Below are 22,609 nucleotides of genomic sequence, written 5' to 3' on the forward strand. Positions count from 1 at the left end.
ATTCTGCTATGCATCATGCTGGAGAAGAGTGAAATAAAGGTATACACTTTCCTGTTAATTTATCTGGAGAGGCAATGTGCCAAAGGCTCCAGGAATCTACTAGGAACTTGTCTGGTGGAGGTGGTTTACAAGATAATAGCAAAAAAAAGACCTTATAAACAAAACACATGGCATAATTCAAACATGCAGTTCACATTTTAGCTCCTAATATGTACATAGGTCCACACAGTTGCTGCAAGGTACTATTCCAAAGTTGCACTTTTATACCTCTGTTTAGGTACTGTAAGACCTTGCTTAGTATTAGGATGAGCTGTAAGTGTAAAGAGAGTCAGTAGAAGTGAAGACAAGCAGCTCCCCTGGAATAACTGTAAGTTTAAGTCACACAGAGTCTAGGAGAGCAGGTCTGGGCACAGGAGATTCATGCCCTAGTTCCCAGATCTGAACTGCCACATGATCCCTTTTCTGTAGATTTGTTTTCACCGGTTTTTCCATCTACAAAGTAAAGAAAGTGGTACTGACCTCAATAGCCAAGTCCTTGGAGAACGACGGGTTACAAGTGCTCTATTTAGGCTCCTTCAGTTGGGAAGTTTGACTTAGCTCTTCAGCAAAATTATCTTCACTGAGCTGGAGATGCTGTGACAGTGCAAATAGGAAGGTTTTGAGGCAGAAAGCATACCTTAGTCCCACCCAGCTCCTCTGTTACAAGATTCACATGGCTGACCTGGAACACGCCTTCGGCAAGGGAAGGAGCTGCTCCAGGGTGGGGCTAGCCCTTCTGCTGGCAGCATCCTGTGCCAACACTGAACTGGTGTTATCTGGTCTTAAGATCTCATATTTGGCTACCCTGAAAGCAAATCCTTAGCATGCAAACATAGGAAAATTAAAAAACCCTGATGAAGCAGCATCTTTGATTCGGAAATATATATATATATATATTTGTATTTTTTTTTACATTATAGAATTACAAGCTATTAGAAGATAAGACCAAAAACTGATAAAAACATAAAACCCCAAACATTTTTAGTAAAAGGGAAGCAGAATCAATCAGGTAATTGCCATCTGTTATTACTGTTATTGGTCTTATTTTCATATGGCACTTTACAGAGATAGATTACAAAACACTACAATTTCCAAGTCTGGTTAAACACTGCTACGTCTTAAGAAGCAGGAATTACCCATCCTTCCTGGTGGTATTAACATGCCCACAGCATGGTATACTCACTGGCTAAGAGAATGCAAAAAAGCTGGCAAACTGAGTTTCTCAACATACATCTGTCCATGAGTCTAATTATATTTAGAAGTAAAGCAATGAAATGAAAGCAGCTGATGACATCTGAGTGTTTTAAAATAATTTTGCATTCGGATAGGTAATTAACATCTTAAGTAAAATGAATTTTATTAACTTCCTATGAACTGAAAGGGCTGTGACCACTACAGTGATACACTGAATCTGGAATAGATGTCTATACAAAAAAACTGTTTAGTCTTTTAAAAAAATCTAAGAAGGAACTAAAAAGGCCCGCATGTATCATGTAAATCAAATTACCAAATAATAGAAGGTAATGTGCAGAAGCATGGGAGGTCATAACCCTACTAGAAAAAAATTTTAAAAACCTGAGGACTTGCCAAAATGTAAATCCTATGGACTATAGTTTTAGAAGTGCTGACATTTGTGGGTGAACAAGGAGAAGAGCATTCCGGTATCTCCAAGAACTGCAGTTACAAGCCCTTTTCCAATCCCGCTGGTGGGCCTGAGTCTCATCTGCATGCCTGCTACATAACAGCTCAGATTATTTCCCTTTAACGTTGCTAGGCTTTTAAACTGGGGATGAGTATAACACCACAGTTTTCACTTGAAAAGAGAAGTGGTGTAATGCTCTCTGCATGAGGGCCATGGCAATCTACTACAGTCTGCAGTGACATGGTAAAGAATGATGAAAAGCAACACCTTCATCTTCTTTAAACTAAAAGAATAGCACAGCTCTTGTTTTGCTATATACTGCCAGGAAGCAAGTAAAAGCAGGGATAGTGGATCCACTCACCGAAGCCAAGAATGAAAAATAGACAGGGTGTAACTCAGGTGGTAGGTGTGGCTTACATCCTTAATGGCCCATCACAGATGTATCACACAAACTAGCGGTGTAGGGTTAGGCTGATGAAGACCTGTGCCCTACAGTTGACTTCAAGGTTTTCACCACCTAATTGCGACAAAATGCGCAATTCACATCATCTTTAAAACGCATCCTCCTCATCATGCCCCAAACCTTAAATGCAACAAGTATTACAAGCTATCCCCTATCTCTTAAACCACAGTCTTTTCCAATCCGGTGTATGCTGAACAGAGAAGTCTGCATCACACGAACCTCTGCCCTGACGTGGCAATCGGGTTCGGAAAAGAAGCAGCTCTGGAGCCGCTGCACACCAGCTTGTGAAACTCCTTTCTTTTACCTAAACCGACTGGTTTTGTTGCCGAGGGATCAAACACTGAGCTACGGATGCAAAAGCAGAAGCCGCGCCAGAACGCGTCCGCCCCTGCCTCAGCCGCTCGGTGGTGGGCGCTATCCGTCCGCGGCTGCGCAGCCTCAGCTCTTCTGATTCGAGCCGAGGTTGGACTGCAGGACGCAGGACTGCGGTGCTGCCCGCCCAGGGCCCGTCGGGAAAGCGGGAGGAGAGAGAGGAAAGTTCACGAAGGTCCGGGAAAGCTCCGCGGAAAAATGCTGACCCAGAGGGGAAAAGCGCAAAGCTGTGCGGGGTGGGATGGGCAGCCGGTGTTCATGGCTTTCAGTGCAATCCTTTTTTATACGATTGACAAGATCGTGGTCTGATTTTACATCACTGGAATTATTTGGCCAGAAGTAGCACAGTCCGTGATGCCAAGTATGCCCTGAACCTAAACTGCTAATTGTTCTACACTTACTCATATTCAGTGTGCATCTTTTTGCTGAAGCATCCCCAAATATTCCAACAGCAGGTGGAGGTACAAAACAGTGCTACTCACCCTAATGGTGCAAGACGTGCAAGACACAGCACTTACACTCTAAGCCCTAAGTGAATCTTCACCTTTTCTGATCCGCGGTAACAAATCGTTTTTAAGCACATGGTTACTAAAGCGGACCCCCAGCCCAGCAAGGTAAGGGATGCCCGAGCTCCCCAGGCTGCACCCCACCTGCCGGCAAATCGCTTCCGTGCTTGTTCGTACTGCCTTCCCTGCAATCCTCCATCACAACGGGGCGGGCGAAAATAAACCGAGCTCATTGCGCCTGCAAAGGGCCGGTACCACCGCGACGGCAGGAGGGATTGCTTTTACGCTGAGTGAAGCTTTGCTCCCAGGAAACGCAGGGAGCAGAGTCTCCCCCTGCCTGCCGCATCGGACCGGACCGCGCCGGGCCGCCGCCGCCGCCCCCCCAGGCACCACCTGCAAGAGGTGAGCGTTCCCGCCTCCTGCGCCCAGCGCTGCGCGAGGGCGCCCCCCTCCTCTCGCGAATAAAGTCTTCCTCTTCTTCTTATTCTTCCTCCTCCTCCTCGTCTTGCCCCTTCCCCCGCAGCCTCACCGCTCCCAGAGGCGCCGCGTACTTTCACCCCGGCCCCTGGCACGGCCGGGCGCTTTGCTGCAGCCCGGCTGCCTCTAGAAACTTCTCGGTCCCTCCCTCTCCCCTCCCCTTCCTCCTCCTCCTCCTCCCAGTTGCCCAGGGGCTGGCGCTGCGGCGAAGCAAAGACAAGAGGGAAGGAGGAGCGCGGCTCCCGCCCGCGCTGCTTGGACTCCAGAGGCGCAGCTCCGACCCGGCTGGAGGCCGGTGCCGACCCTAACCCCGGCCCCCTGAGGCGGCCTTTCCTTGCGCAGCGGTGGCAGCGGCAGGCGGGATGACGGCGGAGGAGATGAAATCGGACGGGGCTCCCTTAGAGGGGACGGACATCACCCCGAAGCAGGATGAGGGCGTCCTCAAGGTACCCGGCGGCTGCGAGCGGGCGGGCGGGCGGGTGGCTGCTCCCCCTTTCCCACGGCCGGTGGGGAGGGAGGGACGTTCTAGAGCTGGCGGGGGGGGGGAGGGAAGGGGGAAAAGCGAGGAGCTCCGTCCTCGCCTGCGAGCGGGTGCCCAGCCTCCCCCGGGGCCCTTTTTGCCCCCTGAGGTGAAGGGCACGAGGCGCCGTTACCGAGCTGCCCGAGCTCTTACAGCGTAACCGGCAGCGCGCGGGGAAGGCGGGAGGCTGCCTCGGCCGCGCAAGCGCTGCGCGCCTGCGGGGGCTCCCGAGCGGGCGGGCGGGGTAGGGGGGGGGCGCCCCGGCGGCTCTCACAACCTCGCCCCGGACCGCTCCGTAGGAAAACGCGCGGTCATGGGGATGGCTCCGGGAGCGGGGGAAATGAGGGGGGTGTGCGAGAGGCTTCTCGCTACCTTCGGTCCTCTTCCCCGGGGATGAGGCGGGGGGGGCCTGGATGATGAGCCCTCCGCCCCGCTGGCCCGGTGTTGATTCTGCGTTCACGTTTAGTTTTAGGGGGTCCGCCCCCTTCACCCCCAACTCCCGCAGCACGTGTTCGGGAGCTGGGAATTAAAGATGGTGCCTGGGCAGGGCGCGTGTATTCTGTATACGCTGGTGCAGAGCGGGGCTGCGCTGCCGACTTAAAAAGCCCGAAAAGACTCAGAAAACGCGGCGCTCGGTCTCGGTACGAGCCTCGGTCTCGAACCCGAGGTGGCCCAGTGTACAGGTGGGCCTGGTGTGGAGGCAGCAGGCGGTGCAGGGGCCGCCCCTCGGCGCAGCTTCAGTGGTAAAATGGGTGGAAAAAAAGCTGCAGGTGAGGTTGATAGGGTCTGGCTGCGGCCGCGATTTGCGCTCTGCATCGAGGACACCGTCAGCCCGGCTTCACTTTGTTACTGGGAAGCCAGTTAATGAGGGTTAGCAGAATTTAGACCATGAGGGGGAGTTGCACGAACTTCCTCTCTCAAGATATTTCCTATTTCCATATCTCTAGAAGCTTCTTCAGTCTCTCTTAGAAAACTTCAGCAATCACTAGAAGCATTTTTAAGTCACAGTGACATTTCAGAGTTAGTGTTTGGAAGAAAAAGAAAAGCAGCACCGCAGCAAAGACAAAAATCAGGAATCCCAGGAAACTGCCTGCAGCTCTCCTGCGTCTCAGGTACCTTAAGGTGGTGAAAGACAGCGAGTGCCTACTTTATGCAGTAGGAGGATGGAAAATCAGTCGATTTTTTAAAATTTTTTTTAAATTCTTTTTTAAGGAGATGAGAAAATGCTGCGAAAAGAACTGATGTTGTGAGAATCTCAAAAAAAAAAAATTAAGGTGATGAGGTGAAAGACTGTAGAGGTCATAAAGTCAAGCTGCTAGAATGCAGCATACACGCATTTAATGGAATCAAGGGTCTAAGTCTGAACTAAAATACACCAGTTTTCTACTGGTAACGTTAGTGATTCAGGAAGAGTTTTTCTGTTTTTCCATTTGCATTGTATCATAATAGTATTCCGAGCTGTATTGCTGCATGTGCTTGCAGTATTTCTAGTGTAAGTATGTAAATTGAGAAATACTTGCAGTCGCAATTCAAATAGAAAAACTTGGCTTCTCTATCTGAAAGGGAATTTTAAACTAGATGGAAATAAAGGTTGCCATACTGAATATATGAAAAATGGGAAATCTGAGAATCTTAAATTAAATAAAGGCAAAGCAATAATACTGTATAAGTACTAAAAATGAGATACTATTTATATTCATGTTGGACAACTTGGTATGACACTAGAAGAATATGGCATTTGGGAAAGCTTAGTAAACTTCCATTGCATGCAGTTATTATTTAAAAGTTACTTCAGATTGGCTTCTTTAAAATGTATATTTTGGATCCACTTTTTTATATGTGCTTCTAAACATGATACAGTTCAGGTTGGTTACCAAGGTTGTTATTTTCTTATCTGTGAGAGTGGGGGCTTGAATTTTTGCCTTCCTTTGAAGAGAAATCAATATCTTAGTTCTGTAATGCTAACAACTCCTGTAGCGCTGAGGTGGTGCAGTGTAAGGGGATTTAGGAGGTCAGGCATCCCTTTTGACACTGAGCGTTCTCTCCCTAGGAAACTGGGAAAGTGGTATTTTTCTTCCTGGTGTTTTTGTTTGTTTGTTTTCTCTTATTCATCCAGGGAGGTGCTTTTAGCTTGTTAAGAATCTGACAGAAGCTTCTGTCCATATTGCCTTGGCTTTGGGTGGAAGGTGCTGATGTTTCAGTCCCATAGTCAGGGATGGTGTGAGGCAAAATAGGACATTGAGACTAGTTGGTTGCAAAAAGTTGAAATCTGGTAAAGTGACTCCCAAGGGTCTACTTTCTTCATGCAAAACATGGTTGATATAAAAGCATGATGATTTTATAACTTTTTAAAGCAGGGACACCAATCCATATTTAGGTACAACTGCCCTTGAACAAATGTTCATCTTGCATGGACAGTATGTTTCAAGGTCTCTGGAGGAAATTAGAGTCCTCCACTGCTTCACCTTTCAATTATTTCCCTCTGGCTTAGAGCTAGATGGCTTAAATCAGTATGGAAGAAAACTGAAATGCAAACTTAAGAAATCCTGTTACAGACAGGGTTTCATATTCTCGGTCTTCAAGACTGTATTGTCCCCTATTTTTAGATGTATTTCAAATGAACACCAGAGAGATTGGCCAATCTTACCTTTTACACAAAAGTAAATTTTAATTTGCACTGATTTTGCTAGCTAGCCTGGTCAGCCTCTTGAGATGAAAATCAAATCCTTGCAGCTATATGTGAAAATGGGGCACTGGAAAACTGTCAGGAGTTGTGAGGAGATGAAATTATTGTGATATAGTAATTCCTAAATGTTACTGTGTTGAGGGCTAGAACTAGCCTGTGTTTGGTTGAGGTTCTATTACCCTCTATTAAAATGGTTTAACTCGAGTAATCTTGGATTACATGTTAGAATAGACATGGCATGGAACTAGCTTACAGTGTTTCAAGTGCTTTGTCTAGAACAGCAAACTTGGAGTTATGATCAGAGTGGTGTTGAGGTAAGTACTTAAATAAAGCAAAAAAACTGAGAGATTTTTCAAGAATGTTTAAAATCTTGCTGAGGAAAGGTAGGTGACGTTGCTAACTATAGCTGAAGAGATCTGTAAGATGGTGCCCACCGTTGCCAATGAAGTTTTGCTCTCACTGCAAGAGCCATCTTGAGGTTCCTGCATTTGTAACACTGGAAATCTGTAGGCAGAACAGTCAGTTGCTTTCCAGATAATTGTAGTTAACCTGCAGATCTCTTGGCCTTCTGAAGATGATAATGCATGCATACAAGCAAATGGAATTAATGTCCAATAGGTAGACTTAGTTTTCATCTTGATGTTGTTTAATGTTCCCTCAGGTTGTCAAGAAAGAAGGCAGTGGGACAGAGTCTCCAATGATAGGTGATAAAGTGACCGTTCATTACACAGGATGGCTTCTTGATGGCACGAAATTTGACTCCAGTTTGGACAGGAGAGACAAATTTTCATTTGACTTGGGGAAAGGTATTATATCTGGTGTTATCAATTCTGATAATAATTGATACGATATTTCCTTGCATGTGAGGTTCCTTTCATGTTAAAGTTGCTACTTAAACCTGTTTTCAGAGCTTACAGTTTATTCTCCTGGAATAAAGTACAAAAGAAAGGCTTTTAGCTTTCTCTGAATGAGAAAACTCTGTAGCTCCTCAGCCAGGCCTTCTGAAGAATTCAAGCCTGGACAAAGCACTACAGGGAAGCAATTTTGCTCTGTAGCATAGTGAAAGGGTAGCTAAGTAGCCCGAATATGTACTTTGGATTTGGTTTTTGGCAGAATACTCAAATTCAGGAGTATTTAATTGTAACCAAATACTGGGACAGGGTGCATGGGGGCAGCTATCAGCTTCAGCATGATGAAATGTGCTCCCTTTTTTCCCAACTTCAAGATTTAACGCAAATACATATATTGAAGCAGTGCATCTCTTCCTTATCAAAAGTCCTCCTTCAGTGTAAAAATCTGAACATCCTTGATCCAGAAAATCTTATTACTCAGTCTGAGGTTTTTTTGGCAGTTTCTTACCTGCTTTTTTTATTTGGGAGAAAAATACTGCAATATACTGAAATTTGAGATGATACAAAGAGTGCCTATTAATACAAGTCTAACAGAATAGCTGCGAGATGGAGCTGAAAGGAGAAGCAAGTAGGAGAGCTTGAGTAAGAGATAGGATTTTGTTACTTGAGGCTCCAGCTCTCATTCACATTACTTCCACTTTCCTCCATTCTGCTACAAGTGCATGTAACTTTTAGTTGCCACTCGTGCTGCTCTTTGCCAAATGATAAAGTACAAAGAGAGAAAAGGCTGTTGTTTTGGATTATTTTCAAAATGCAAGCAGGCAATCTCTCACCCTAAGACCTTCCTCTTAGAAGAGTTCATTGTTACTTCCTCACACTTGAGATTGTGCCAAGTGCTTCAGCCTGTGTCTGTGTTCAGATGAGTTGTACTCCCTATAGTAAAAGAACGTCTAGAATGAATAAATTTAACCAATTTTGCATCCCTAGGTAACTTGATAATTTGATTAGGGTTGAAACCGGTGTTCATGTATCAGAATGAGCACAAGTCTTTCAGTATTTCTGCGTGGTCTTTTGTGTACTAAAAGTGATCATGCTCACTTTCACTGTTGATCATGTCTTTCATGTGTATGTGGCAATGATGATTAAAATTTGACTTGCATAGGTGAGGTGATTAAAGCATGGGACATAGCTGTGGCAACTATGAAGGTTGGTGAAATCTGTCGGATTACGTGTAAACCGGAATATGCCTATGGCTCAGCTGGGAGCCCGCCAAAGATACCTCCCAATGCTACACTGATTTTTGAGGTAAGTGAGAGACAGTCACTAAAATGGTGCCATTTGAAAAACCAACAAAACTTGTATTTTACTGCAGAAACAGATGTAATATTTTTTCAAAACAGAAATATTAGATTTTCTCAAAGGAAAATGTATAGTCAATGAGGCTAGTGCAGGTAAAGCACAGAATCCTGCTCTGGCTGCTGCTGCTCTGAAGTGGCTCAGTTTCCCTTGTTTTTGCGTTCTGAAAATAACCAAATGCTTTTCAGCGTTTAATAGTTTTTAATTTTCCAGTTATGGAATAATTCATTGTTGGAGAGGGTAGATTTGGTGGTTGGGGCAGAGGAGGGAGTGCTGTGTTTCAGTTAACTACCCTGAAGTAGTTACAGAAATGAAATCTTAAATCCTCACTCAAAGTACTGATACATGTGGAAAACATAAAGTTTTCAACAACAGAAAGGAATTAATGTGTCCTCTGTAGTATGTTTTTCATATTTTTTGTTTTCCTTGCAATTAAGGGGAGAAAAGAGGTAATTACTGTATGTAAACTGGCAGAATATAAGTTGTATTTTAACAGTCCTGCAACTATGTGCTCCATTTTCTGTAGGGCTGAGCATTTTAATAAGCCTTAACCATAAGAACAGTTTGGATTCAGCTTACTTGTTGATTACAACACTCTCTATGTGGATCCAGCCTGCACTGATCAGTCTTGGCATTGCAGAAAGTAATGTTGCTTGGTCCCTTTGACAGATTCAGCTGTCTTGAGTTAGGTGTCTGTATAATGATAGTTTACAATTTGCATGGCCTCATCAGAGGAACTGCAAGTCTTGGTGAGAATAGAGCCAGTTACAATGGGCATTTCTTAATCTCACCAGCAGAAAACAACTTGTTTCCTAGTGATCTTTAAGGTATCTTTCCAAAAGGGTATGGAAATGGCAGCTGTCTCAGGTATTATTTCAGTAGTGAGAGTTGTTGCTCAGAATACTGAGACTCATGCTTGTTTGATAAAGGACATTCCATAGGGGATGATATTAAAGCTGTTCCTGGAGCGTTGTCTGACACTATAGAAGTGTTTTGGTTTTATCATTGTTGTTCTGTTGTTGTTATTATTGTTTTATTATTGGTGAAACGGTTTGATTTTCCTAGAAATACCTTTAAATCAATTGTACCTGGTCTCTTTAAGTGTGATTTTTAAAAATTACTTAGTTCTAAAATACTTAATGAGTGGAATGGACTTGTACTTGAGCAGCATAGAGCATGCTTTTAAGCTTTACGATTGCTCTAAGATTCAATGTTTTATCTAATATATGAGAAAGGTAAAAGCAACTTGTGGAGTAGGAACTGGAAGCCTTATTTTAGATTTCAGTGGAAACAATGAGCATCTGTTGAGAAGGTTAAATTAAACATTGTTGGATATTGCATTTATATTGCTTTTGGATAGCATATTTGCGTTTCTTTTTTTCTAAGAACTTGTGAGTTAAGAGCATTAAAGATGTATTTTGTGCAGGAGGATTCAAAAATTCCTGCCAGTAGGTAGGATCCCAGGTCACAAAGGGATGAAAATGTACTCAGTTTGAGTATATAAAAATTAATTCCATTATTTTGGCAGTTGATTGTTGAAAAATACTGTCTTGAAAAAGCTCTTAATATTTATACATTTAGAAAATGCTGTATAAGAAGATAACTCATGGGTTATTTGTACTGAAGCAAACGACATATGCCAGAATACTGTGTGCTTTGTACAAATGCAAGTGATACTAGGTGTAATATAGGGCAGAATTGCAAGGGGAAATAAAAACACTTAACACGTACTGCATTCTAACCTGATGATTCAAATGCAAGCTCTAATGTAGCTTTTTTTCCCCTTTAATCTTTCTCTGCTCACTTAATTTTTGTTGAGGGAAAGGAACAACAAACAAGAACTTCAGTGTGACAGTTGAAGATGTTCAGTTTCTTGGTTTTTTTACTCTCCATGCAGTGTCTCAAATCTTTTAAGACCTTCCTTGGCAAGCATATTAAAGGGTTCTTAACACTAGTGAAGAAGATGCTACATCATTGTCCTGTAACAAGAGATAATACCTAACCTTTTGGTAAATAAAAGCACTAACTTCAAGATGGGATGTTTCATCAGAGTACAACTGAGTCTTTATGATTCAGTTATGCAGATGCTTTCTTTCCCAGTAGGTTTTTCTTAATTATGCCAGTCTGATCTGTCCATCTTCTAGGTACTGGTTAGATAAAAAGTAGAGTTTCATTTATGACCATTTATGACCCCAAGTGCCTGCCTAAGCAGTAATGTTAAGAGTAGAAAAGGGAGATAGAAAAGCACTGAAGCTGCCTATGATGGATTTGTGCTTTTCTTCATCTTCTGCAGGTGATTGACTACAACAAAATAAGCAGTGCTGAAGTGTCCTGAATTGGGGAAGTGGAACTTAGATCTAAAAAGTTGTCTTTAAGCTGTATTAAGTAGGAGAGATTTCTGATTAGTCACCTTACCAAAATTTTGTATGAGTTGCCTTAAAATGGACTCTAATATTTACATCAAAATTACTTACAGCTCTGTCATCACCACATCAGCATTTGGTTATGACCTGAAATAATGTTGCCTTATGGTTTGGTTGGTTGGGTTGGGTTTTTTCTGATGCTTTTGATGCAAATAATTGCTTTTGCTGAGTGATATGAATATATTCCTCCACAGAATACTGGTGTTCTGGTAAAAATAAATAAATAAACAAACAGGAAAGCCTGTATGGCCATCGGTGGCATGTTCTGGAGTGACTTAACTTGCTGAAGACATACTGATGAAAAAAAAATGGAATACAAAAAAAAGAAAGTGGAAGTACTGTTTGTGCTGATGAGTATTCCAATTCCTCTTGCATTCCTGGTATCTTCAGTCCAGCGTAATGAATATCCACAGCATTAGATTTGATTTAAAAAAAATTTTTTAATAGGTGCTTAATCTAAACACCGCTGATTATAATGGCATGCTTTTTTATGCTGTTTTTACTATTGTTTTACTGAAACACAGGATAACAAGATTTTTTTCCCTCTTCATAGCAGCAACAACATTTGTGACTAGACTATTTTTCTATCTTTTCATGGTACTTCCACTTCAAACTATGATTTACAATAGAGACTTGGGAGGGTATATGAAGGTTCAGGCTGGATAGCTGTCTCCTACATTAACACCAGCTCTTAAAAATTCTAGAGTTTGTTGCAGCAACAAATTTAAATGAAAGGTGGGCCAAATCATGGCTTTGCTTTATTCTTCTGGAAGTGATTCCACAATGCACAATGATAAGGGAAGACTAGAGGGGGAAAATGTAATGAGTAAAATGAAAACTCTGTAACTGTTCAGCTATGCAAGGGACAGTCGCAAAGAAGTTTTAAAACTGTTGCCCTGTGTCACAAAAGTAGGAGAATGAAGAAACAGATGAGGAATAGTTGAAATATGAAAAGATATTCTTGATTTTATTTGAATATTAACAAGTCAAGCATTTGGAATCAATTTGGAGTCCATTCCAAGCACTTTAAACTTGATCTGAATTGGGCCATAGATGGAATTAAGGGTATAATCAGGACTGAAGGATTGAATCCTTACATTCAATTTTCCTTCTCCTTTTGTCCTTGGGTTACTTAAAAACCTCCCTGGCCCTTGGATGCAGTGACACTGAAACTCAAGTAGTTTCCCATCCAGTAGATCTGCTGAATCCAGCATCTTCGTAGCCTTAGGTATCTAATGTGTTAAAGGACATTAACTAAAATTGTGGCTTCCTGTACAGCTGTAGGTTCAAAAGATGTCTGGAAAACAAATTCTGTGAGTTATTGAACTGATGTCATGAGAGTAAATGCAAGTCTTTTCTTCCCTCCACAGATTGAACTTTTTGAGTTCAAGGGGGAGGACCTCACTGATGATGAAGATGGTGGTATCATCCGAAGAATTCGTAAAAAAGGGGAAGGCTACTCCAAGCCCAATGAGGGAGCTCTTGTAGAGAGTAAGTATGTTACAGAAACAGTAAATGGGTTTACCATGTGGGAGGGCATAACCTATTTCACAGTGTGCAACCCCTTATCCTGAGAGAGGAACACTTGGGTTTTTATTCTGTTACCAAGTAATGTAAACTAAAGTAAGCTTGAATTCTCGTATTTTTAGCAAACTTTACATTTTCCAGCAGCAAGTGTTTTCTGATACTGTTCAGATAATGAATCTGATAAAGTGTTTATCACAGAAGGCAGGTGTGTCCAGTAAAGTATTTCCATTTGCTGAGGAACAAGAGAGTAAGTACATCTGGCACTTGTTGGAGTGGGAAAAAACCCCAATATATAGGTGGACAAAAGAGGACTTAAGTTTAGCAGTAGTTCTGTTTGCTGCTAGAAACCACTATGTGTAGGTGACTGCTGAAACAGAAAAGACTGGGAGGAGGCTTTGGCACTCCCTGTGTTACCTGTGCTGCGTGCCCCTTACTATACATAGATATCTTCTGATTTTTGTTTGCATTGTTCTGTTTTTTGTTACCAGTCCAGTTTGAAGGCCGATGTGGAGATCGTGTTTTTGACAAACGGGAATTACAGTTTGAGATTGGAGAAGGTGAAAACTATGATCTTCCTCATGGTCTGGAGAAAGCAATTCAGAAAATGGAAAAATTGGAGGAATCTGTGTTCTATCTCAAACCAAAGTATGCCATTTTGATACTTAAAGGGCTTATACTAAGCATCTGGCAAGAATGAAGTGTTTTCTTTATTCCTTTCACCTTTTTTCTGTGCTGTGGTATCTTAAGAAGTCTATATGAGAACTATGAAGCTAACTAGGTTGTGAAGTAGTAGCACCCTGAAAGATGTTTAAGTCTGTATAGTGTTGATGTAGGTGAATATTAAGAAAATATTGATGCTAAGTTTATTTTTTGTTTCTCTTAAAAAAAAAAATACCATACAGCTGTGTGTATAAAGATAGCTAAAAAGCTGTCTTCAAGAGTAGGAAGAGACCTGATGAACCTTCTAAGCAACTCAGTGTGAGCTAGTCCTTTAATGTGGTTAGTAAACAGTATTGTAAGTCCATGGTCAGTAGAAAATGTTCACTGGTATTCTGAAAAGACCTTTCCAGTTTTCTGTGAGAGATAAGGCAGTTATATTGAAGCTTGGGACCATTGTAAGAACGCTCTTCTGAAATTAAGAATCATTAACTGACACATGGGACTTCCCAATATTGCAACCTTAAATAGTCTTCATTATAAGCAAAATTTTTTCATAGTAGTGAGAACACATCTGAAAAAAGTGGAGTTTGCATTGATTCTTCCCCTCAAACTGTAATTCATTTCCATTTTGAAGTTACTTAAACTGAGCCTGAAGAAAAGGAAAGCAATCTCATCTTAAGTGTAAGTAGTATCTTGCAGCATAGAACCTTTCTATATGCAAATAAATATAACTAATTGCATTTAAAAATCTATATGCATAATATCTGATTGGCAATAAATTAAGTATACAGCTGTTCCCCTAATCTGTATATTTATTGTTGTCTGCTTTTCTGAGAATAGTACTTAAAATAGAGGTGCTCTGTAGGAAACACTCAGTTTTAGACCATGAATATAAAGATGTTGGAAAGAGAACTTGCTTTTCCTTCACATAAGACAAAAGGAAAAAATTGCAGTGAGAACTGGTAATCTAGGGATTAATGAAATTAAGCCCAGGTTTCTCTTGTTAATTTTAGAATAGTACCCAGGATTCTTCAAGCCTTTGTCTTGTAATAATGCCAAATAAGCATCCCCAATTTGCATGGGGGTTTTGCCTCCAGCTTCCTATGTAGCATATATGATTGGCTGGATAGTTTGGTAATGTCTTTCTCTGTTCTTCTCTTACCCCACCCTCAATCTTACAGTTACGGCTTTGGAAGTGCTGGGAAGGAGAAATTTGAGATCCCTCCAGATGCAGAGCTGCAGTATGAAGTGAAACTGAAAAGCTTTGAAAAGGTAGGAAGGGGCAATGAGGTTGTAAAGAGTTTGGGAGGGTTGGGGAAGAAGTGTGAGTGCAGCTTAAACAAGGATGATGGAATCCTTGAACACTGATCTGAGACAGGGAAGCCACTATTGTCAGAGATTACAACAGACTGGGCTCAGCTCTTGGCTGAAATTGTCCTTGTTCTTAGTGTATCCCTCTCTGTTGCTATCAGTGTCTCATGCTCTAGACCAGTTTTCAGTATCAATGCAAAACTCTGCTTTGCCAAATCTGTTGTACTGTTAGTGGGAGGCAGCATAGCCACTTGGTTACTCCAGAAGTTGTATCATTGACTTAAATTGTTCTCGTTTGGGTAGGCCAAGGACTCTTGGGAAATGAACACAGATGAGAAGCTGGAACAAAGCTGCATTGTGAAGGAGAGAGGCACTCAGTACTTCAAGGTAAATTACAGTCCTCAAGTAGTAACAGAATTTCTTAGTCCATGAAATGAGCTTTAGGATGACTACAGCTTCTGTCATATGAGAGTGGTGTTCATGGAATTCTCTGTCATGTCTTGCAGAAAGAACTGGAGCTGAAAGTGTCTCAGGAGAAAAAAGCCTAAGCGTTGTACTATTCAAAGAACTAAGTCTGCAGGGAATTAGTTTTTTCAGAGCTATTTTCTGTACCTACAGATAACTTCAAGGCATACATTGATAAGTAGCAAGATTACAGTATTTGTTTCTACTGTGGGATACTGCTGTGAATTAATAGTATTCACTTACACAGAGGTGTTTGGAGGAGCTGTTTCAAACAATTTGACCAGCTAAAGGCAGACTTTCCCATGATCTTCATGACACAGTAGTTGTGCTGTTCTGAAAATGCCTCCTCTTCCTTGGCTTGTTTCAAAAGTTGAATATAAAGTTTGAGTTGAGAGTTAAGTATCGGTGCTGGCGTACACCTCCAGCTTTAGTGAGGGAACACCACTGGGTGTTCCCAAAGATTTTCTGATCATACGCAGAAACTGCTTTCAGAAGTAGTTTGTTTTTGACGATAGATGTTCTTTTTTTATTACTCAGAAATTTTTTTTTCAGATCTGCTCCTTAAGATACCAGAAAGGGCAAGAGGGAAATAGAAGTTACTGTGATGAGCTGTTTGATAATTGACCTGCCTTGTTTTCAGGAGGGGAAATACAAACAGGCAGCATTGCAGTACAAGAAGATAGTGTCGTGGCTGGAGCATGAATCGGGACTCTCTGATGAGGAGGATACAAAAGCCAAAAGCTTGAGGCTTGCTGCCCACCTTAATCTAGCTATGTGCCATCTCAAGCTGAAGGAATACTCCCAGGCTTTGGAGAACTGCAACAAGGTACTAAGGGTTTATATTTTAAGCTGCATGAGTAGTTTGACGGTTTATCTCTTTTTTTATCAATTTGAGGGATACCAGGCCATGTGGCATTTGGTCGTATCAGCTGACAGTTGTGTAGTATTAACACATAATGTTAAAATAATTACTGTCCTTTCACTGCTGCATTAAGGCTATTAATGTATATAGAAATCAGAAACACTGAAACGTGGTTAATGTAGTCATTTTGGCAAAAGTCCTTCAAAGAGATGGAATAGAGCCAGGACCAAAGTAGACTTGCTGGTTTTCTGTCAGCCTCCCGTATTCAGTCTTCTTGGTTCTGTATTCAGGTCGCCTTATTAGTAAGCCCTGACAAGACTCAAAAATGTACATCAGCAAGTATACTTTTTAGCAGCCTCTGGTGTTCTGACTGCATATTATATTTTAAAAGAAAAATATTCTTTAATGTGATCTGTTTGGTTGGTTGGTTTTTATTGCAGGCACTTGAATTGGATAAGAGCAATGAAAAAGGCCTCTTCCGGCGTGGAGAAGCTCACTTGGCTGTCAATGACTTTGAATTGGCCCGGGGAGATTTCCAGAAAGTGATACAACTTTATCCAAGTAACAAAGCTGCCAAAGTGCAACTGGTAACTTGTCAGCAAAAAATACGGGAGCAGCACGAGAAGGAGAAGAAGATGTATGCCAACATGTTCCAACGGCTTGCAGACAAAGACTTAAAGGTAAGTAATACTATTCTAGGAGATTACAAGAGGTGGTGTCATATGTTAGATCTGTTCTAGAAGATTACAAGAAGTGGTGTCACATGTTAGATCTGTTCTGGAAGGTTACAAGAGGTGGTGTTACATGTTAGATAAAGAATAGTGTTTTAGATATTCAGTTTACTTTAAAATGCAACCGCATACAGGGGGAGAACACTCAAGTAGCTTCCTCCTGTGAAAAATCTGGAAATAGCCAGCAATCAAAATTGAGGCTGTCTTTTTTCAACAAGACAACTAGCAGTGCCAGTCATTGCACTGAATTTTTTTTTACTTCAACTAATTTTGCAACAGACCAGTTTTAATCAGAAACGAATGAAGTGATGAGATTCAAACAAGATAACATTCAAGAACTGAATAAAACCCAACTTCCTCTCCTTGAACTGATCTTCTAAATAAAGTTTCTTCCTGGTGCCTGGGTGGCCAATCTAAAATTTTGTCTGTTGTGCAGTTCATGCTCTCCATCTCAGGTGTCACAGATTGATAATGAAGTGTCAGAATTCAGATTGTCAGAAGATTTATTATTCTACTGTATGCATGGTTTTCCTATTAAGCTGTCCCTTTCAGTAGATGCTAGTTCAGTTAACAATGGCAATATTGAGATAGAGGTTGTAACAAGGCTGTGTCAGCTAGCAAGAAACATTTGAAGTTCTTTGTGAGAATTACATGTCTTGAGATAATGTTCTGTTATCCTTAAATCTTACAGCCTAGAAGGACTAGGTAAATCTACAGCTTCCAAGACAAATACCTGGTTTATCAGACTAAAATTTTCTCTGTAACATTGGAGAGTGTAGAAGCTTGCATATTGTTAGATTATTTTCACAGACCCTTGTGCTGACCTTTCCAGAATATGCATGGAGAATCTAAAAAATGGTCAGATAAGTCAATTTCCTGTGGTTAAGTGAGTTAGTGAGTCTGTCCAGGGGCCCACTGTCCTCAGATAAGTGTGTCCTGACAATTCATCTATCTCAAATTGTCAGCTAATTCCTACAGGAAACACTTCACAAACCTCTCATTTTCATCCCCCCCCCCAATCTTTGAAAACGAGGTCTGTCAGAAATCAGCTTATCTTCCAGAGACAATGAGTGATGTATTTCATTTTTCCTCTCTTACTCTGCTAAAGTAGTAAGCGTAGAGTAATCACCCCAAACTGGATGCTTGGGTGGGCAAGCTGTACTGTTGGTGGCTTTTTGGTTGTGGTTTTGTTTGTTCAAGTGTCTCTTCAAAAAGTAGCGGTGGTTATGTGGATGTGGTTCTGCTTCTTACGGAGGAGTGTAAACAAACAGGGGAACACAGACTTCTCTGCTGGCTCTGCAAGGAAGGTCTAAGTGTCTGTGTAGTTACGTATCTGGCTAAGTCAGCCTGTTGTCCAGGCCTACACTTCAGTGCATACCTCCTGGGGTGCTGAGGCAGCCACTTCCCTTGGCAGCCAGTTCAGTGCTTGATAACCCTTACAGTGAAGATTTTTCCTCCTCAGTGCAACTGGAGGCCATTTCCTCTTGTCCTGTCACTTCTTACCTGAGAAGAGAGACTGACGCTCACCTCATTACAGTCTCCTTTCAGGTATCTGCAATAAGGTCTCCCCGCAGACTCCTTTTCTTCAGGCTAAACCACCTCAGTTCCCTCAGCTACTCCTCAGAAGACTTCTTCTAGATCTTTCAGTATCTTCTCTGGGTGTGCTACAGCACCTCAGTATGCTTCTTGTAGTGAAGGGCCCCAAACTGAACACAGTACTCCAGGTGCAGCAATTGATTGTACAGGGGGCAATCAGTTTCCTAATCCTACTGGCCACACTAGTTCAGGTGCAGGCCAGGTTGCTGTTGGGCTGGTTCATTCTTCTCAGTAATTACAAGGTCTTAGGAATGTGCGTGTATCAAAATTAGTTGTGGTTTTTTTTCTGGGAGCCATCTGGCATGCCTCAAACTGATGAGACTTTAGATGAAAAGGGATCGATTGAACATGGAATTGTAAACAAATAACACTTAAACCCCAGGTCAGTCTTGTGGATTTTTCTTGTAAGAAAGCATGTTTTCCTCTTAATTCCCTTTGCTGTCGTTCCAGCAGTTTCTCTATTAGTGGTGGTGGGAGAAGTTCAGGAGTTCTGGAGAGGAGTGCTTGTTTACCAAGTGTCTTCTGATAGTTAAGAAAGCAGCTTAGGCAATAGTTTCGAGATTCCTGACCTCTGCATATCATATGGTCTGTTGAAGTTCCATTCTTGCATCAGTAGTTGTTTTCATTAATTCAAATAGTTCACATATGTAAATGAGACACTTTAAAGGTCAGGATATTTATCACCTTATCTTAACAGCCAAGATTGCTAGCTAACAGATTTCCTGTGGAAAGGAGACTTCACTCATGTACTTCACAGAATGCTTCTAAGGATGACAGATTGAGCTTTGCCTTTTGTTCTTTGGCTGTGTTATTTTTTTGTTGTGGCTAAGTTGATGTTATATTTTAGTTTAAGGATTCTGCCCCTTTTTACCCTCATTCTCCTCCCCCAACAATGCATGCCTATGTTCTTGCTTGTACGGTTCTCACTGAATATAAGAAAACAAATAGTTCTGGATGGTGTATTGAGAGGTGAAATAGCAATTTCATTGCACTGTTATTTGAGATGAGTAGGACAAGGCATTTCCAAGGCATTTCTATCTCCCTTTACTGTGTTTGAAAATCATTGCAAGGTCAGGATGTGCTGGCTATGTCCTGTTTTAAAAGCTGACCTCAGTCCCTTACCACATGGCTCTCCGCCTTCCACACCTTACTATGTGAACTAGAATACACATGAAGGAGGGGAATTTTAGAGCAGCCACCTTCTCAGATTAGGTTTCCATCCACCTAAGCTCTTGCAGAAGACATGCAAGTGACTGTTGTCAAGTTGAAGTTGCTCTTTATGAAACTAGTTGTCCAACAAAGATATTTCTTCACATCTTGAGTCCCAAGGGTGCTTCATACAAGTTGGGGGTGGGGGCAGGGTATGAGAATTGCTGAAATTGAATCACATTGAAGCTGAAGCAGAACAAAAGCAGTTCTGTGCTGAAGCTTCCTGAAAGAACTCCAGTTTATGGAAAATCACTTTCTCTGTGTTAACGTGGCAAGTGTGTGCACTCCACATTATAAATCTAACAACAGTATTAATTCTTGGCCTCTTCTAAGTTGCTTCTGGTTTCTTAGATGCAGAAAGACTGCAAGGAAAACTTTGGTTTATCTGGGCTGAAGGTTGAGGCTGAGTGAGTTGGATTTGTTCAGCTTGGAGTAGAAGACTCTGGGGTTACCTTATATAGCAGCCTCCCAGTATCTGAAGGGGACCTACAAGAAAGATAGAGTATAACTTCTTACAAGGTCATGTAGTTATAGGAAAAGGGGGAAGAGATGTAACCTGCAAGAGGGTAGATTTAGGTTAGGTATTAGGAAGAAATTATTTATGTGAGGGTGGTGAGAGGTTGGCATGGGTTGTCCGGAGGAGTTGTGGATAGCCCCTTTGTGGAAGTATTCAAGGCCCCGTTGGATGGGGCTTTGAGCAGCCTGATTGCCTGGAAGGTGTCGCTGGTCATGTGGGAGGGCTGGAACCAAGTGATCTTTAATGTCTCTTCCAACACAAACTGTTAAGTGATTCTGTAATATCTCAGTTCAATCTTGCAGGGAGACCAGGTATCCCGGTGATAAGAATCGAATGTGTGTCATTTGCAAATGCTAGCATTTTTGTATAACATAGGATTGTATTTTTTTTGTCTTCTCTATTCAGTCAGCTGCTACTGTTCGGACCACCCACACTGAAGATGCAGAAATGAAAGATGAGCAGAATGGAGTTGAAGTTGAAGCAGAAGCATAAAAACAAACCGTATTTCATTAGTTTTGTAAAAGAAAGAATTTCCAGTGAATTAGACCTTTATTTTTCTACCTGGTTGGACAGTGGCTTCAGGGGAGCAGAGGCTGAAGCCACCATGCCACAGTCACAGCTTTATGTGTCTGTTGAAGCAGTGGCAGCGTAAATCTGGTTTAATCCTAGGGACTTTATTTATTCATTCAGCCTCTGTTACTGTTTGGGTTCTGTCGGGATTTACTCTGCTTGGTTTGTTTGCATTTTGCTGTTGGTGTTTGTCTGTTTCTGATTCCAGCTCACTTTAATTCCAGGTTCTGCTTCCTAAATTTATTTCCTTGATTTCTTCCAAGTAATCAGTCTTTTTCAGGAGTCCTCTCATGAGACTTGAGAACAAATTGGCACTCCCGGTTCTGCTTCAGCATTGAACCCTTCTCCCCTGTTGTTCAGCAAGGAGTCCCTTCCACTAAGTGTTGTAACCTTTCTTGTATGCCTCCTCTTTGCAAATTGCTGAAGGTGAAGACTGTAAAGTCACAGCTTAAAGTAATAAAGCTCCAATTGAACTCAAGAAAACAGAACTTTTCGTGGGTTTTTATTGGAATTTGCATAGACTTAAGGGAATTTACTGTCCTTTGGTCATTCAGTATTTTCTCATCCACAGTAACCACCGTATCTGATTATGCTTGTGTTGCTCATTCATGGCCATAGAAAAATCTCAGTATTCAATACAGCATTTACCCACGTATTTGCAACAGGAAAAAAATGTTGCTGAGAATTGTACAAAAAGCAAACCTGTAACCTATACATAGAGCTATTATTCTGCTCATATTGCATTCACCCTCTGCATTGTGAAAATGGACCAGAAAAAAACACCTTTATATATAAAGGTGATCAGTTTTGAAGATCAAGTAAGTGGTAATGGTTTAACACATTCATAATGAACTACAGACTTCTGAGTGATTTAATGTCTGCTTATCCCCATCTCTCAGGAAACCTTTTACTTGATACTCTGCTTCTTTCTGCAGTATGTTGTACGTCTTGTTTGAGGGTGGGTGTGCTTTTGGGTATTGTGTGGGCTGTTAAAGCGTTTGTTTGTTTGTCTGCAGGCATGGAATACAGCGCTCAAACTCGCTTCTATCTTGTTACTTGGTGTTAAATTCAGCATCTCCACTGTCCTGTTCAGAGACCCTTTAACAGCAGGGACACTTTTGCCTGCTCTGCAGGAAGGATGTGGAACACATGGATTTTTTGCAATGAGAAATGTCTTTCCATGGGATGGCCTGGAATTGTATGTGTTACAGAAAGTATCCCTATTTTAACAGAAGTGACATCTGAAATCTCATCTTGAATTCCTTGTCTCCTTTGCTGAGACAGATGTTCTGCCTAAGAACTTAAGAATGGGGTTCTTAGGGGCTGGGAGGTTGCCAGTACCTGCTCCTGCTGGGGCACTGGTCCCAAGCATGGCAGCTCTTATCACCCAGCTATCACAAAGTGGCAAGCCCTGCTTGATATGCTGTCCTGCCCTCAGGCCCCAGACCGGGAGTTCACCTCCTGATGTTGGGTTGGACCTAGCTGAGGGATGGAGCTATGAAGTGCACTGCTCTCTGCATGGTTTAGCAATGCCTTAAGCTTCAGTGGAGTTGGGGGGGAGGGGTAGAAGGGGGAAGGATAGAAGATGAGGAAGAGTTAAGTGTTTGGTAGGTCACTGTGGATAAGGAAATAGTGATGAGATTTGGTTTGGAAAAAAATGAGCATTGCCAGGTAATGTGGGTGCTCTTCATGAGCTCAAGTCTCCATAATATCCCTGTGTATGTGAGTGAAAACTGACCTTGTAACAACGCAGAGCTACTTCTACAAGGAAGCTCACGGGCAGGTTACAACAAGGTGAGAAGAATGTCAACTGAAGTTACAAGGGG

At 41.9% G+C, this 22,609-nt stretch overlaps 2 protein-coding genes across 14 annotated transcripts in view; one reads left to right on the forward strand and one right to left on the reverse strand.

Annotated features, from left to right (window-relative positions):
- Positions 1 to 4,720, reverse strand: part of TCAF2 (TRPM8 channel associated factor 2) — an 18,955-nt gene extending 14,235 nt beyond the window's left edge. The window contains exons 1-4 of one of the 13 annotated variants that reach the window (XM_030466782.1): positions 3,167 to 3,291; positions 2,043 to 2,198; positions 722 to 844; positions 520 to 633 (exon numbers count right to left, since the gene is read on the reverse strand). The gene's annotated coding sequence lies outside the window, so the exon portion shown is untranslated. The other 12 variants (XM_030466862.1, XM_030466702.1, XM_030466943.1 and 9 more) reach the window with 12 other exon arrangements.
- On the forward strand, positions 3,626 to 22,595 carry FKBP4 (FKBP prolyl isomerase 4). Its single transcript, XM_008503222.2, has 10 exons — positions 3,626 to 3,945; positions 7,367 to 7,511; positions 8,719 to 8,861; positions 12,706 to 12,826; positions 13,351 to 13,507; positions 14,704 to 14,794; positions 15,137 to 15,220; positions 15,939 to 16,124; positions 16,601 to 16,840; positions 20,619 to 22,595. Exons 1-10 carry the CDS (start codon positions 3,862 to 3,864, stop codon positions 20,703 to 20,705), a joined length of 1,338 nt encoding a protein of 445 aa, XP_008501444.2. The 5' UTR covers positions 3,626 to 3,861; the 3' UTR covers positions 20,706 to 22,595.
- The last annotated feature ends 14 nt before the right edge of the window (positions 22,596 to 22,609 follow it).

This window comes from Calypte anna, chromosome 1 (assembly GCF_003957555.1).
Source record: "Calypte anna isolate BGI_N300 chromosome 1, bCalAnn1_v1.p, whole genome shotgun sequence".
NCBI classification, from domain to species: domain Eukaryota; kingdom Metazoa; phylum Chordata; class Aves; order Apodiformes; family Trochilidae; genus Calypte; species Calypte anna.